Below are 16,670 nucleotides of genomic sequence, written 5' to 3' on the forward strand. Positions count from 1 at the left end.
AATGCTCATCATCACTGGCCATCAGAGAAATGCAAATCAAAACCACAATGAGATACCATCTCACACCAGTTAGAATGGCAATCATTAAAAAGTCAGGAAACAACAGGTGCTGGAGAGGATGTGGAGAAATAGGAACACTTTTACACTGTTGGTGGGATTGTAAACTAGTTCAACCATTATGGAAAACAGTATGGCGATTCCTCAAGGATCTAGAACTAGAAGTACCATATGACCCAGCCATCCCATTACTGGGTATATACCCAAAGGATTATAAATTATGCTGCTATAAAGACACATGCACATGTATGTTTATTACGGCACTATTCACAATAGCAAAGACTTGGAATCAACCCAAATGTCCATCAGTGACAGACTGGATTAAGAAAATGTGGCACATATACACCATGGAATACTATGCAGCCATCAAAAAGGATGAGTTTGTGTCCTTTGTAGAAACATGGATGCAGCTGGAAACCATCATTCTTAGCAAACTATCACAAGAACAGAAAACCAAACACTGCATGTTCTCACTCATAGGTGGGAACTGAACAATGAGATCACTTGGACTCGGGAAGGGGAACATCACACACTGGGGCCTATCACGGGGAGGGGGGAGGGGGGAGGGATTGCAGTGGGAGTTATACCTGATGTAAATGACGAGTTGATGGGTGCTGACGAGTTGATGGGTGCAGCACAGCAACATGGCACAAGTATACATATGTAACAAACCTGCACGTTATGCACATGTACCCTAGAACTTAAAGTATAATAATAATTAAAAAAAATAAAAATAAATAAATAAATAAATAAATCTCAAAAAAAAAAAAAAAAAAAAGAAAACATGTTGTTTGGCTGGGACAAAAGGCTATAAGGGGAAATGGTGGTTGAGAGAGATTAAAAGGTATGTTGACGCCAGATCATGAAGCACCATGCATAGCAAGATAAGGAGTTTGGGTTTCATTCTATTATGAAAGGGAATTTTTATATATTTTTTTCAGGTAGCAGATTTGACAATGAAGTTGATGACAGTGTGTATGGTATATTGAAAGAAGGTTAAAGGGCTAAAATCAGATACATCGTATGGAGCTGTCATAAAAATTTAGTCTAGAAGAAATGAGAACTTGGGAGTAAAAACATATATGGGAGGATACATGTAAACTATGTTCCAAAGATATACTTTAAATTGCCTGCAGTTTATGTTCTCACAAAAAGTTTTATTATTCTCTTGGCTATTATATGAAATATCATTTTATGAAAGATAATGACTTTGTCTTCAAATTAATACCAGGGGAAAAACTGAAAAACTCCTGTGAATTTTCAGTTTTCACAAAACAACAAACTCCTGAACAACAAATGGGTCAAGGAAAAAATCAAAAGAGAAATTAAAAATATTTTGAGACAAACAAAAATAGCACACGTCGTAACAAACTTTTGAGATGCAGTAAAAGTAGTTTGAAGAGGGAAGTTAATAGTGATAAATGCCTTCATAAAATATAAAAAAAGATCTTAAATAAGCAATCTAGCTTTACACTTCAAGGAACTAGATAAAAGAAGAACACACTAATCCCTAAGTTATCAGAAGGAAGGAAATAAAAAAGATTAGAGGAGAAATAAATGAAATAGAGATAAGAAAAAATTAAAACTTTTTTGAAAGGTAGAATCGACAAACCATTAACTAACCTAAGAAACAGAGAGAAGACTCAAAATCAGAAATGAAAGAGGAGACATTACAGCTGATGCCACAGAAATACAAAAGCTCGTAAGAGACTACTATGAACAGTTATATGCCAATGATTGAATAATCTAGAAGAAATGAATTCATTCCTAGAAATGTACAACCTACCACGACTGAATCATGAATAGAAAATCTGAACAGAACAATAAGTATGAAGATTAAGTCAGTAATCAAAAACTTTCCAACCATGGAAACTCCAGGACCTGATGGCTTCACCAGTGAATTCCACCAAACATTAAAGAGGAATGAACATACATTCTACTTAAACTTTCCCCAAAAATTGACAGAGAGGTAATACTTCCAAACTCATTTTATGAGGCCAGCAATACCCTCAAACCAAAGGCAGACTGGAACACTGAAAGAATAGAATATTACAGACCAATATTCCTGGTGAACATAGATGCAAAATCTTTAACAAAATACTAGCAAAAAGAATTCAATACACATTAAAAGGAAAATACAGTATAATCAAGTGGGATTTATCTCTGGGATGCAAAGATGGTTCGACACACACAAATCAGTAAATATGACACAACAATTAGCAGAATTCAGGATAAAAATTAGGTGGTCATTTCAATAGATGCAGAAGCAGCATTTGATAAAATTCAACATCCTTTTATGATAATAATTATCAACAACGATGTATAGAGGGAATGTATCTCAACATAATAAATGCCATCTGTGCCAAGCCCACAGCTAACATCATATTCACTGATGAAAAGTTGAAAACTTTTCCTCTAAGTTTGGGAACAAGATAAGAATGCCCACTCTAACCACTTCTAATGTTATAGTACTGGAAGTCCTAGCCAGAACAATTAGGCAAGAAGAAGAAATGAAAGGCATCCAAATCTGAAAGGTAGAAGTAAAATTGTCCTTGTTTTCTGATAACATGATCTTATACACAGAAAACTCTAAAGACTACAGAAAAATTGTTTTAGAACTAATAAATTTAGTAATGTTGCAGGATACAAAATCAACATACAAATATTCGTAGCGTTTAGGTATAATAACAACTAACATTCTGAAAAAGGTATCAATAAAACAATTCAATTTCCAGGATCACTAAAAATACTTAGGATTACATTTAGCCAAGGAGTAAAAGATCTATACACTGAAAACTATAAGACAATGACAAAAAAAATTAAATGAGACACAGGTAAGTGGAACAATACTCTGTGTTCTTGGATTTGAATTATTAATATCAGTAAAATATCCATACTACCAAAGTCATCTACAGATTCAGTGCAATTACTATCAAAACTCCAATGACATTTATCAAATAAATTTTAAAAAGCACTCTAAAATATATATGGAACCACAAAAAATCTGAGTGGCCAAAGCAGTCTTGAGAAGGAAAAACAGAGTTGGAACTATCACATTATCAGATCCCAAAATAGCCTACAAAACTATAATAATCAAAACAGCATGGTATTGGAATAAAAAATACATATAAATCAATAGAAAGTAATAGCCTAGAAACAAATTTGTGCATTTAAGGTCAATTAATCTGTCACAAAGATCCCAAGAACACTAAATGGGGAAAAGACAGTCTCTTCAACAAATGGAGGAGTGTTACTAAATATCCAGATGAAGAAGTATAAAACTGGACCCTCATCTCACATCATACATAAAAATCAACTCAAAATGGATTACAAACTTAAACATAAAATATGAAACTTTAAAACTATTAGAAGAAAACATATGGGAAAACTCCATGACATTTGTCTGGGCATGGATTTTTTTGGATAGGAACCCAGATGAACAGGCAACAAAAGCAAAAATAAACAAATAAGATGGTATTGAATTAAATCCCTGCACAGCAAAGGAAATAATAAAGCAAGTAAGGAGACAGCCTAAAAAATGAGAAAAAATATTTCTAAAGTATCCATCTGAGGACCATCTATGTTTTTACTTATTTTAATCAAGTAAGTTAAGCAATCATCCTATATCATTCAATAAGCTAAAGTCACTTTCAAATGGAACCATGCTGACTCTTCTGTAAGCCACAGCAGGGCCTATACATCTGATAAGGGGTTAATCCAAAATATATGAGGAATTCAAACAACTCAATAGCAAGAAAACGAACTACTCAATTAAAAAATGGGCAGCTGGGTGCAGTGGTACATGCCTGTAATCCCAGCTATTTGAGGGGTTGAGGTAGGAGGACTGCTTGAACTCAGGAGTTTGAGGCCAACCAGGCCAACACAGAAAGTCTCTACCTCTAAAACAATAAAAGAAAAATTTTAAAAATAGGTAAAGAAAAGGAATAGATATTTATCTAAAGAAGACATATAAATGGCCAGCAAGTATATAAAAATGCTATCAATTATCATCAGGTAAATGCAAACCAAAACCACCTCATGAGATATCATCTCACACCTGTTACAATGACTGTAATCAAAAAGACAAAAGATATGTCTTGGTGAGAATATGGAGAAAAGAAAACCCTTGTACACCGTTAATGGGAATGTAAATTATTTTAGCCATTATAGAAAACAGTATGGGGCTTCTAGGTCTGCCGCCGCCGCCACCGCCACCACCACCGCCACCGCCTCCTCGGAACCCAGGCCTGGGGGGCGGTGGGGCCGCGTATGGAGCCCCAGCCCCCCGGAGCTGCCAACATTGCCAATGCCACCGCCACGCTACACACAGATACCCCTGGGATGGCGTGAGCACTCCCCCAGTGATGGACCCATCTGTGACGCTGTGGCAGTTTCTGCTGCAGCTGCTCAGACAGCAAGGCAATGGCCACATCATCTCCTGGACTTCACGGGATGGTGGTGAATTCAAGCTGGTGGATGCAGAGGAGGTGGCCCGGCTGTGGGGGCTACGCAAGAACAAGACCAACATGAATTACGACAAGCTCAGCCGGGCCTTGCGGTACTACTATGACAAGAATATCATCCGCAAAGTGAGCGGCCAGAAGTTCGTTTACAAGTTTGTGTCCCATCCTGAGGTCGCAGGGTGCTCCACTGAGGACTGCGCGCCCCAGTCAGAGGTGTCTGTTACCTCCGCCATGCCAAATGCGGCCCTTGCTGCTGTACATGCCGCCCCAGGGGACACTGCCTCTGGAAAGCCAGGCACACCCAAGGATGCAGGAAGGGCAGGCCCGAGCGGTTTGGCACATAGCCGCCGGAACGAGTACATGGGCTCGGGCCTCTATTCCACCTTCACCATCCAGTCTCTGCAGCCACAGCCACCCCCTCATCCTCGGCCGGCTGTGATGCTCCCTAACGCAGCTCCTGCAGGAGCAGCAGCGCCCCCCTCGGGGAGCAGGAGCACCAGTCCAAGCCCCTTTTGCCTGGAGGCTGAGGAGGCCGGCTTGCCTCTGCAGACCATCCTGACCCCGCCCGAGGCCCCAAACCTGAAATCGGAAGAGCTGAATGTGGAGCCAGGTTTGGGCCGGGCTTTGCCCCCGGAAGTGAAAGTGGAAGGGCCCAAGGAAGAGTTGGAAGTTGCCGGGGAGGGAGGGTTTGTGCCGGAACTACTAAGGCCGAGCCAGAAATCCCTCCACAGGAGGGCGTGCCAGCCCGGCTGCCGGCGGTCGTTATGGACACCGCAAAGCAGGCGGGCGGCCCCGCGGCTTCCAGCCCTGAGATCTCCCAGCCGCAGAAGGGCCGGAAGCCCCAGGACCTAGAGCTTCCACTCAGCCCGAGCCTGCTAGGTGGGCCAGGACCCGAACGGACCCCAGGATCGGGAACTGGCTCCGGCCTCCAGGTGCCTGGGCCGGCGCTAACTCCGTCCCTACTTCCTATGCATACATTGACCCCAGTGCTGCTGACACCCAGCTCGCTGCCTCCCAGCATTCACCTCTGGAGCACCCTGAGTCCCATTGCGCCCCGTAGCCCGGCCAAGCTCTCCTTCCAGTTTCCGACCAGTGGCAGCGCCCAGGTACATATCCTTTCCATCAGCGTGGACGGCCTCTCGACCCCCGTGGTGCTCTCCCCAGGGCCCCGGAAGCCATGACTACCACCTCCCCCCCCCCCCCCCCCCCCCGCCTTCTGGGGTCACTCCATCCATGCTCTCTCCAGCCAGCCATCTCAAGGAGAAACATAGTTCAACTGAAAGACTCATTCTGTGATTGTGGTGGGGTGGGGATCCTTGAGAAGAATTACTCTCAGGAGTAATTCTCATTATCTCCTCCACAGAAATCACACAGCTTCCACAACTTCTCTGTTTTCTGTCAGTCCCCCAGTGGTCGCCCTTACACGTCTCCTACATCAATGGTAGGGACAGTTTATTTATTTATTTTTTGAAGGCCACTGGGAGGAGCCTGACCTAACCTTTTAGGGTGGTTAGGACATCTCCCCCACCTCCCCGCTTTTTTTCCCCAAGACAAGACAATCGGGGTCTGGCTTGAGAACGAAGTTTCTTTCTTTATTTCTCAGCCTGCCCTTGGGGAGATAAGGGAGCCTTGTCTCCATTTTCAGATGTGAGTAGAAGAGTTAGTTTGTTTTATTATTCCTGGCCATACTCAGGGGTCCAGGAAGAATTTGTACCGTTTAATGGGTTGGGAGTCTTGGCCAAGGAAGAATCACACCCTTGGAATAGAAATTTCCACCTCCCCAGCCTTTCTCTCAGACAGCTTATCCTTTTTCAACCAACTTTGGCCAGGGAGGAATGTCACTTTTGTTCTTCTTTCCCCTGAAAAGCCATTCCTTTGTCTGCCAACCTCCCTGGGGTCCTGCCTGTTTCCTCCCAATGGAGGGTTTTTTGGGGGGGGTGGTCCCCATCTGGGGGGCCCCTTCAGCCAGTACTCCAGGTCTCCCTGTCTCTCCCCCGCTGCCATTTTGATAGTATAATCCATTTTTAAATGGGGCTTTTCAATAGGGGAGAGGGAGTCATCTCTTCCTATATTTGGTGGGGTGGGTGGGAAGGAAGGGATTTGGGGGGGAATCTTCCTGCCGCCTCCCTCCTCCAAGTGTTTATTTTTGATACCAAACGTGTATTTTCAGTTCCCTCCCTCCCAGCCCCCCAATTACCTGCGGGAGGGTACAAAAGACCCTTTCAATGTCCCTGGAGTTGGGAGGGAGGAATGGGGGACATAAAACCTGTCCTGTCTCTATTCTAGGCAAGAGAGAGTGGGTTCAAAAGACTCCCGGGCTCACCTGTTAGCGCTGGCCCAGCCCAGGCCTCGGGACCTGGGAGTTGGTGATTTGGGGGACGGTGCTACACTCATCTCTACTGTTTGTTTTACTTCCCCAAAGTGGACCTTTTTTTCCCCTAAAGAGTCCCAGAGAATGGGGAGTTGTTCCTGTAAATATATATTTTTCAAAGTGAAAAAAAAGAAAACAGTATGGAGGTTTTCCCCCAAATAACATATAGAATTACCATTCCAGCAGTATCATTACTGGCCATATAGGCAAAGGAAATGAAATCAGTATGTCAATGAGATATTTGCATTCTCATGTTCATAGCAGCATTATTCAGAACAGCCAAAATATGGAAACAACTAAATGTCCATTGATAGATGAGTGGATTAAAAATGTGGTATATATCTAAACCCATATCTATCTATCTATCTATCTGTCTATCTATCTATCTATCTATCTATCTATCATCTGTCTACACACACACACACACACACACACACACACACACATATATACACACACACACCGCTGAATATTATTCAGCCCTAAAAGGGAAGGAAAATTCTGTCATTTTTGGTAACACAGATCAACTCGAAGGGCATTATGCTAAGTGAAATAAGTCAGGCACAGAAAGACAAGTGCAATATGATCTCACTTATACAGGAGTCTAAAATTGCCAGACTCATAGAAGTCATGAGCAGAACAGTGGGTGCCAGGGGCTGGGAGGTGGGAGAAATGGGGATATGTTGGTCAAAGCATACTACTTATTCAGGATAAATAAGTTCTGGAGATCCAATGTACAACATAGTGACTATAGTTAATAATACTGTCTTGTGTACTCGAAATTTGCTGAAAGAGTAATCTCAAGCATTCTTGCCCCCCAACATACAATGATAACTACGTAAAGTTATGAATATATTAATTAGTTTGATTGTGGGAATTATTTCACAATGTATACATAAGCATCACATTGACCATTATGTTTACAACTTTTAGTTGTCAATTTACCTCTATAAAACAGGAAAAATAACAACATAAAGTGAAAAAAGATTATTAGTTTTAATTGTATTGACAGTAAGATTACAAGAGTAGTAATAGTAGTAGAGGTAGCAGTAGTAGTAAAAAGTAATGATAGTTTACATTTTTTGAATGCTTTCTTTATGCCACTCAGTGTTTGAAGTTCTTTTATATAATAACTCATTGAATCCTCATTTCAAGCCAAAGAAAAAAAACTACTGTAATTACTAACAAAACAGAAGTAGAAAGAGGCTAGGAAATACCAGCACACAGATGATTTTTCTTAAGTTCTTGTAGGAATAAGACCATTTAAAAATTATTCTTATTTATTTTTATGAAGTTCTTTGTGTGCTCATATATATATTAAACTCAATGCATTTAAAAAAATATACTCATTCATGTGTTTGAAAGTTTTTTGGCTGAAAGTATTTTGATATAACTTGAAATGTGAAACACTAATACTTAATGAATACTCAGTCCAGGGATTCATTTTCTACCATGAGGAACATTGTTCCTCTGCTTAAAGATGGTGTTGTGCCCATGTCACACCAACTATTGAAGTGACTGACCACTCCTATAGACATCTGTGCCAGGAAACATCAATTACATTTCAGACTGCTCTTTTGAGCTTTCCATCTTTTATTTTTTTCTTCTACTAGGTTTGAATGAGAGAGGAAGAAGCACATTTCCAATCATTAGGGGAACCTGAGAACATTATCTCCAACCCATTTTGCCAAATGGATGTCCTGAGAAAGGTGTTCCAAGAGAGGTGATGTCAGGTTAGTGTCTGATTGGAGGGTGCCCAAGGCACATGGGAGAATGTGGAAGAACTAGAAAGACTTCGGTGTTGCTCATGTTAAATTACTTAGGTATCTCTGTAGAAACTTGGTGGATCATTCCTTCTCTTCACAATCCGTTTCTTAAATTTATGATAAATGTGAAAGGTCATCAAAACAAAAGCAGGGCAAAATGGGAAAATAAGTTCCCACTTTAACTTTTTCTGGATTATTTAAAGGCCTGCTGGGACAAATGTGATGAAAATTAAAAAAAATAAAAAAAATCACAGATCATCAGTATTTAAAAGCAAATACTTTCTGAAAATTATAGCTTGTATGTTAACATGATTTGTTGAAATCTGTTTTTGTAATTTAACCATCTTGACTTGTTAGAATTGAGCTCAGTTGAAGCACCATGGCAATTTAGTTAGATGATAAGCTACTGTGTTTCTCTGAAGTAAAGAAAAATGTAGATGCTCCTAGCTATACAGGATGAATTTTTATCAGTGAGATTTCTTTGGCAAACTAAATAACACCTGCAAAACAAATTTTCTTATTTTATACTTATTTTTCTTATTTATTTATTTATTATACTTTAAGTTCTAGGATACATGTACATGCAGGTTTGTTACATATGTATACATGTGCCATGTTGGTGTGCTGCACCCATTAACTCATCATTTACATTAGGTGTATCTCCTAATGCTATCCCTCCCCCGTACCCCCACCCCACGACAGGCCCCAGTGTGTGATGTTCCCCTTCCTGTGTCCAGTTGTTCTCTTCGTTCAATTCCCACCTATGAGTGAGAACATGTGGTGTTTGGTTTTCTGTTCTTGTGATAGTTTGCTGAGAATGATAGTTTCTAGCTGCATCAGTATCCCTACAGAGGACATGAACTCATCCTTTTTTATGGCTGCATAGTGTATGGTGTACATGTGCCACATTTTCTTAATCCAGCCTGTCACTGATGGACATTTGGTTCCAAGTCTTTGCTATTGTGGCACATATTCCATATGCAGCCATGTGCAGAAAGCTGAAACTGGATCCATTCCTTACACCTTATCCAAAAATTAACTAAAGATGGATTAAAGACTTAAATGCAAGACCTAAAACCATAAAAACCCTAGAAGTAAACCTAGGCAATATCATTCAGGACATAGGCATGGACCAAGACTTCATGACTAAAACGCCAAAAGCAAGGCAACAAAAGTCAAAATTGACAAATGGGATCTAATTAAACTAAAGAGCTTCTGCACAGCAAAAGAAACTATAATTAGAGTGAACAGGCAGCCTACAGAATGGGAGAAAATTTTTGCCATCTATCCATCTGACAAAGGGCTAATATCCAGAATCTACAAAGAACTTCAACAAATTTACAAGAAATAAACAATGCCATCAAAAAGTGGGCAAAGGATATGAACAGACACTTTTCAAAAGAAGACGTTTATGCAGCCAATATATATATGAAAAAAAGCTCATCATCACTGGTCATTAGAGAAATGCAAATCAAAACCACAATGAGATACCATCTCATGCCAGGAATGGTGATCATGAAAAACTCAGGAAACAATAGATGTTGGAGAGGATGTGGAGAAATAGGAACACTTTTACACTGTTGGTGGGAGTGTAAATGAGTTCAAGCATTGTGGAAGAGAGTGTGGCAATTCCTCTAGGATCTAGAACCAGAAATATCATTTGACCAAGCCATCCCATTACTGGGTATATACCCAAAGGATTATAAATCAATCTACTATAAAGACAGATGCACATGTATGTTTATTGCAGCACTGTTCACAATAGCAAAGACTTGGAACCAACCCAAATGCTCATCAGTGATAGACTGGATAAAGAAAATGTGGCACACCCTATGGAATACTATGCAGCCATAAAAAAGGATGAGTTCATGTCCTTTGCAGGGACATGGATGACACTGGAAACCATCATTCTCAGCAAACTATCACAAGAACAGAAAACCAAATACCACATGCTCTCACTCATAAATGGGAGTTGAACAATGAGAACACATGGGCACAAGGAGGGGAACATAACACACTGGGGCCTGTCATGGAGTAGGGAGAGCATGGAGGGATAGCATTAGGAGAAATGCCTAATGTAGATGACGGGTTGATAGGTGCAGCAAACCACCACGGCATGTGTATACCTATGTAACAAACATGCACATTCCGCACAGGTACCCCAGCACTTAAAGTATAATTTAAAAAAAATTAGTAGCTAACCTTCAAGATTGTTGTGTGTTAATTAACCTCACCATTTGACATTTCAGCTTTGGAGAGAGAGGGCAAGAAGTTTTCTAGACATTACACCATGGAGGTTTAAGTATATTGTTATTATTTTATATTTCAACCTTTAAATAATAAAATCAATTAATTTTTACTTGGTAAGATGGAATTTGACCAGACAATATTTGTAGTGCCTCTCTTTAACATCATTTAAATACATACATACTCTACTCAAGATACCTGCTACCTAAGGCTCTTCAACTTGAAGTCTTTTTAAAATTGTAAAATGGTCATTATTATTATTTTTAAACTTGGTTTAATAGGTGGCTGAGATACTGAACAATTTGTGAATATATTCTCATGTGAATAATGAATTCTATAAAGCGATTAGAGGCCAGGTGCAGTGGCCTATAATCCCAGCACTTAGGGAGGCTGGAGCAGAAGGATTGTTTGAGAACAGGAATTTGAGACCGGCCTGGACAACATGATGAGACTCCCCCACATCTAGAAAAAAAAAAAAAAAAAAAAAAAAAAGGCAGGCATGGTGGTGCATATCTGTACTCTGAGTTACTTGGGAGGTTAAGACAGCAGGATCGCTTGAACCCAAGAGTTTGAGGTTACAGTTAGCTGTGATTGCATCATTACATTCCAGCCTGGATGACAGACCAAGACCCTATCTCAGCAACTATAACAACAAAAATAACGCCATTAGAAAAACCAGTCCATTCTCCAAAATAGGTTCACAATTCTGCTTGCATTAAATTTCATGCGAACAATTCATTTGTAAATTATACAAAGGAAAACATTAGCTTCACTTCAGTGGAATCACCATATTCAGATTGGAACTCAAATTATCAAGGTTTTGTTTTCTGATGCAATGGAAAGTACTGGGTTTAGATTTTAGGAAACTCCTAAATTATTTGAACCAGAACATACATTCATTATGAGAAACCTTACATTTTTAATCAAATCCATACCTGTAATATACATTCTTGAGTTTCATTAAGGGAACAAAACAATTGAAAATGTGCACAATGGCTTTAATTGGCCAACATTTTAAAGAGGCATGTTAACAAAAAGCCAGGGTATCACATGCAGTCACCATTCTTTGGGATGGGTTGTGGATTATTCAGGGAACATTGTGAAAATCCAACCAGAATCCTCCTTCCCCCATCCCCAGTCTCCTTTTAGACAGCGTTCTCTCTGTCTCCTCTGTATACTTTCTGGATCAGCTTAGGGATTGCAAAGTAATTTGACTATCAGACTAAGCCAAACGTAATTGGGAAAGAGAAGCTGCCAAGAAGCAATCAGATCCACTGCATTCCAAAAACCAAGTCTATTCCAAATGCTTGATCGACCATCCCCAGCACAGCCCACATGGCTGTGAGCTACATGTGACTAGAGTTCTAACTGGATGCTCCCCACCACCTCAGTCCACAGACTTGAATTCACAAACCCTCCCAATAAGGAGAAAAGGAAGTTGAGCTGAATAATACCTGTTCTCAGATATGCTTTACACAGCAAACCACACAAAACTTACCAAGTACAGAAACTGTCAGGTTTGGTTCTTAAGTCCTTTGGAGAGGGAGCCTTCTGATGCCCGTCATATCCCAGGATTGATCTGTCCCCAGTTTCCAGTCTGATGTGGTACTTTTTCTTGGAAGCCTTTTTGCTCCTGGCAGTTTCACTGTGGCCCTGCCCCTGGACACAGCTGAGGTTTGCAAATAAGGAAGGATGTCTCAATCTGAAGGTGTAGCAACTACTGAAGGGAGCTTGAAGGTATTTTTGTCTTTGTTTTTTTTTGTGCTGTTTTGTTTTATTTAAAAAAGAAAAGAGCCTTTATGGCCTAAGGAGTTACCAAGAGAAAATACTTTGACTACTGCTGGTTCCCAAAACCACAAAACCCCAGAACTCAATGCAAAGCATTGCCTCAGTTTAGAATCTTTTTTGATAGAAGGAAAAGCAGTTCTCACCTGTCTTATCTTCTATTTCTGGACCAGCAGTGGCAACGGCAGCAAGTGAACAAGCAGTTCACTTCTTTCCCACCTGTTCAGTGTGACAGCTCATTTATTGCACAACTCACTTAGGGCAGAGGCATTGAGATGTGCATTTAACAGGGAGGAGCTACCAGCACTCACCCTAGCAGAGGTGAAGTGGTATCTACTTGTCAACAGAGTATTCCAATATGAGCCTCTTTAAATGGAGCTTGAGTTGTTATAAGGGACTGGTAGAAAGACAGGGATTGGCCCCCTAAGCTTGATGCCCTCCTTTCTCTGCAGTTTTGGCTGGAATACACAGTAATTGCCAGAGAGCTTGGGGCTCTTTTGAAGGTACTTCGTTGCCCAGTGATTTGATTCACAACACACAGCCCTTAGGGCAACAAAAGGGAAAGGCCAGAATAGGCAGCATGCCAGGATTCAGAGCCTGACTGCCAGGCATACTCTTGGAGAGTGCCCAGTGCAGGGGGAGCGATTGTTGGACTGGTCTCAGGTGCTAGGTCCTAACAGAGTCTAGATTACATTAAAAGAAAGTCTGCAGGTGGAAATTAAGGTCCAGGTGAGAGATGCATGAGTCCTCTGCCCTCCTCCCACCTAACACCCGCTTCCTAGGCAGATGTAGAAGAAGCCTGCAACTTGTTGCTTCTTGCCCGAAGGATTTACAGGGCTGTGAGTGAGACTCAATGAAAAAAGAATAAGAGGTAACCACAGAGAAAGAAAATGCAGCCCAACTCTCTGGTGGCCTCCTTTATGGGAAATCTCCCCTTCCAGAATGGCAGAATCCCCTCCCTAAATGATGCTTTGTCAGATCCTTTAACAATAAAATTTAAACTGTTTCCCTGAATCTGAAGAAAGGAACCTCTTTTCCACTTTCCTCCTTTCTTCCCCCCAGTCTCCAGGTCTAATTATTGACACACACTATCCAGTGAAAACAACAGCAGGTTTTGTTTTCCATGTATAAGAGGAGGGTGTGTATATGTGGGTCGCCGTCATAAATGTGACCAGCATCTTAAACCCACAGTAACTGAAGTTATAGGTTTGCCAAAAGCATAATAATTCATGACATCACAGAAATACACACAATTAATTTTTCCTTTACACTTTGTACTTTAGTAACAATTACTGGAATAAATTAGGTAAATTCTGTTTCAGCTTTAAGAAAGTTGCTGACAAGAGTGTGCCGAATATATGTGTTTTCTAATGGAATGATTAAATAAAACAAACAACAAATAAACCAACAAGTAAATCTGTTAATAAAGTTTACAGACTTGCACATAAAGAATCGATTCTCACAAATAGGCAAATAATCAAAATGCTGCTTTCCACTGTAAGAAGCTTCTTAAGTGAACATGGGAGTGCAGCCATCTCTTGGACATGCTTATTTTATATCCTCTGGATATGTATCCAGAGGTGGGATTGCAGAATCATATGATAGTTCTATTTTTAATTTTCTGAGGAACCACCATACTGTTTTCCATAATGGTTGTACCAGTTTACATTTCCAGCAACAGTGTATGTATTAATCTATTCTCACACTGCTATAAAGACATACCTGAGACAGGGTAATTTATCAAGTTTACTGACTCATCGTTCTGCATGTCTAGGGAGGCCTCAGGAAACTTACAATCATGGCAGAAGGCAAGAGAGAAGCAAAGGCATATCTTACATGGTGGCAGGCAAGAGAGAGCAAATGAATGAAGGGAGAAGAGCCCCTTGTAAAACCATCACATCTTGTGAGAACTCACTCACTATGACAAGAACAGTATGGAGGAAACCTCTCCCATGATCCATCACCCCCCACCAGATCCTTCCCTGGACATGTGGGGATTATGGGGATTACAATCCAAGATGAGATTTGAGTAGGGACACAGAGTCAAACCATATTAGTGTACAAGGATTCCTTTTTCTCTACATTCTCTTCAATACTCATCTGTTGTCTTTTTGATGAAAGCCATTCCAACAGTGTAAGATAGTTTCTCATTGTAGTTTGAGTTTTAATTTACATTTCCATGATGAGTAGTGATTTGAGCATTGTTTTCATATATCTGTTGGACATTTGCATGTCTTCTTTTGAGAAATGTCTATTCAGATCCTTTGTTTATTTTTTATCAGATTTTTTTTTTCTATTCAGTTGTTTGCTGTTGAGTGTTTCTTATATATTTTGGATACTCCTTGTCAGATGGATAGTTTACAAATATTTTTTCCCATTCCATAGATTATCTTTTCACCCTGTTGACTGTTGCTTTGTTTGTGCAAAAGCTTTTTTTTTAATGCCACCTCATTTATTTGTGCTTTTTTTGCCTGTGTCATATACAAAAAACCATTGCCTAGACCAATGTCATTATAGCATTGTTCACAATAATCAATAAAGGAAATTAACCTGGGCTCATCAATAGATGAATGGATAAAGAAAATATGTTGTGTGTGTGCATCTGTGTATGTGTGTGTGTGCATGTAATGGAATTCTATTCAGTCTTGGAAAAGAATTATAATTTGTGACAACACGGATGAGCTTGCAGGACATGTACTAAGTGAATTAAGCCAGGCACAGAAATATGAGCACTGCATGATTTCACTCACACGTGGCAACTAAAAAAGTCAAACTCATAGAAGCATAGAGTAGTATGGTGGTTGTCAGGGGGTGAGAGTGGGGACAGGGGAGTGGCGAGATGATGGCCAAAGCGTACAAAAATTTAGTCAGATAGGATTAATAAGTTCAGGCGATCTACTCTACTACAGTTAATAATAATATCTTATATACTTGAAAATGGCTAAGAGACTAAATAGTAAATGTCCTCACAACATAAAATAATAGGTATATGAGGTGATGGGCATGTTAATTCGTTTGATTTCATGATTTCATAGTATATAATACATTAAAACATCAAGTTGTACACCATAAATATATATAATTTTTACCTGCCAACTATACCTTAATTAATTTTTTTAACCTTAAGCTCAGGGTTACAGATGCAGCTTTGTTATATAAGTAAACTCATGTCTTGGGGGTTTGTTGTACAGATTATTTTGTTACTCAGGTATTAGACCTAATACCCATTAGTTATTTTTCCTGATCACCTCTCTCCTCCCATTCTCTACCTTGCAATAGGATGCAGTGCCTGTTATTCTTTTCTATGTGTCCATGTGTTCTCATCTTTTAACCCTCATTTATAAGTGAGAACATGCAATATTTGGTTTTCTATTCCTGTATTAGTTTGCTAAGGATAATGGCCTCCAGCTCCATCCATGTCGCTGCAAAGGATATGATCTCATCCTTTTTTATGGCTGCATAGTATCCCGTGATGTATATGTATCACATTTTCTTTATCCAGTCTACCATTGATGGGCACTTTGGTTGATTCCATGTCTTTGCTATTGTGAATAGTGCTGCAATGAACATATGCTTGCATTTGTCTTTATGATAGAATTATTCCTTTGGGTATATACTCAGTAGTGATATTGCTGGGTTGAATGGCAGTTCTGCTTTTAGGTCTTTAAGGAATCACCAAACTGTTTTGCACTATGGTTGAACTAATTTACACTCCCATCAACAGTATATAAGCATTTTCTCTGTAACCTCACCAGCATCTTTTTTTTTTTTTTAAACTTTTTAACTGTAGCCATTCCGACTGGATCTGAAATGGTATCTCTTTGTGATTTTGATTTGCATTTCTCTAATGATCAGTGATGTTGAGCTTTTTTTCATATGCTTGTTGGCTGCATGTATGTCTTCTTATGAAAAGTGTTCATGTCCTTTGCCTACTTTTTAATGTAGTTTGTTTTTTCTTATAAATTTGCTTAAGTTTCCGTA

General features: G+C 39.9%; 2 protein-coding genes and 1 long non-coding RNA gene across 6 annotated transcripts in view; 2 read left to right on the forward strand and 1 right to left on the reverse strand.

Moving 5' to 3' along the window:
- LOC126934735 (uncharacterized) overlaps positions 1-8,854 on the forward strand; it is a 178,988-nt gene extending 170,134 nt beyond the window's left edge. Inside the window, exon 4 of the long non-coding RNA XR_007719105.1 lies at positions 8,505-8,854. This is a non-coding gene — a long non-coding RNA (uncharacterized LOC126934735). The remainder of the gene's footprint in view (positions 1-8,504) is intronic.
- The window catches only part of BBOX1 (gamma-butyrobetaine hydroxylase 1), a 93,320-nt gene extending 80,181 nt beyond the window's left edge, over positions 1-13,139 (reverse strand). Inside the window, exon 1 of one of the 4 annotated variants that reach the window (XM_050755447.1) lies at positions 12,836-13,139. The gene's annotated coding sequence lies outside the window, so the exon portion shown is untranslated. Of the gene's footprint in view, positions 1-3,863; positions 3,964-5,099; positions 5,188-12,402; positions 12,670-12,835 lie in introns of those variants that run through there. The other 3 variants (XM_050755445.1, XM_050755446.1, XM_050755448.1) reach the window with 3 other exon arrangements.
- Positions 4,391-5,721, forward strand: LOC126934689 (ETS domain-containing protein Elk-1-like). The gene is given in 2 exon segments (XM_050755474.1): positions 4,391-5,214; positions 5,217-5,721. Coding segments are annotated over 2 exon segments (1,278 nt in total). The 5' UTR covers positions 4,391-4,421; the 3' UTR covers positions 5,702-5,721.
- Positions 13,140-16,670: the final 3,531 nt, after the last annotated feature.

This window comes from Macaca thibetana, chromosome 14 (assembly GCF_024542745.1).
Source record: "Macaca thibetana thibetana isolate TM-01 chromosome 14, ASM2454274v1, whole genome shotgun sequence".
NCBI lineage: Eukaryota > Metazoa > Chordata > Mammalia > Primates > Cercopithecidae > Macaca > Macaca thibetana.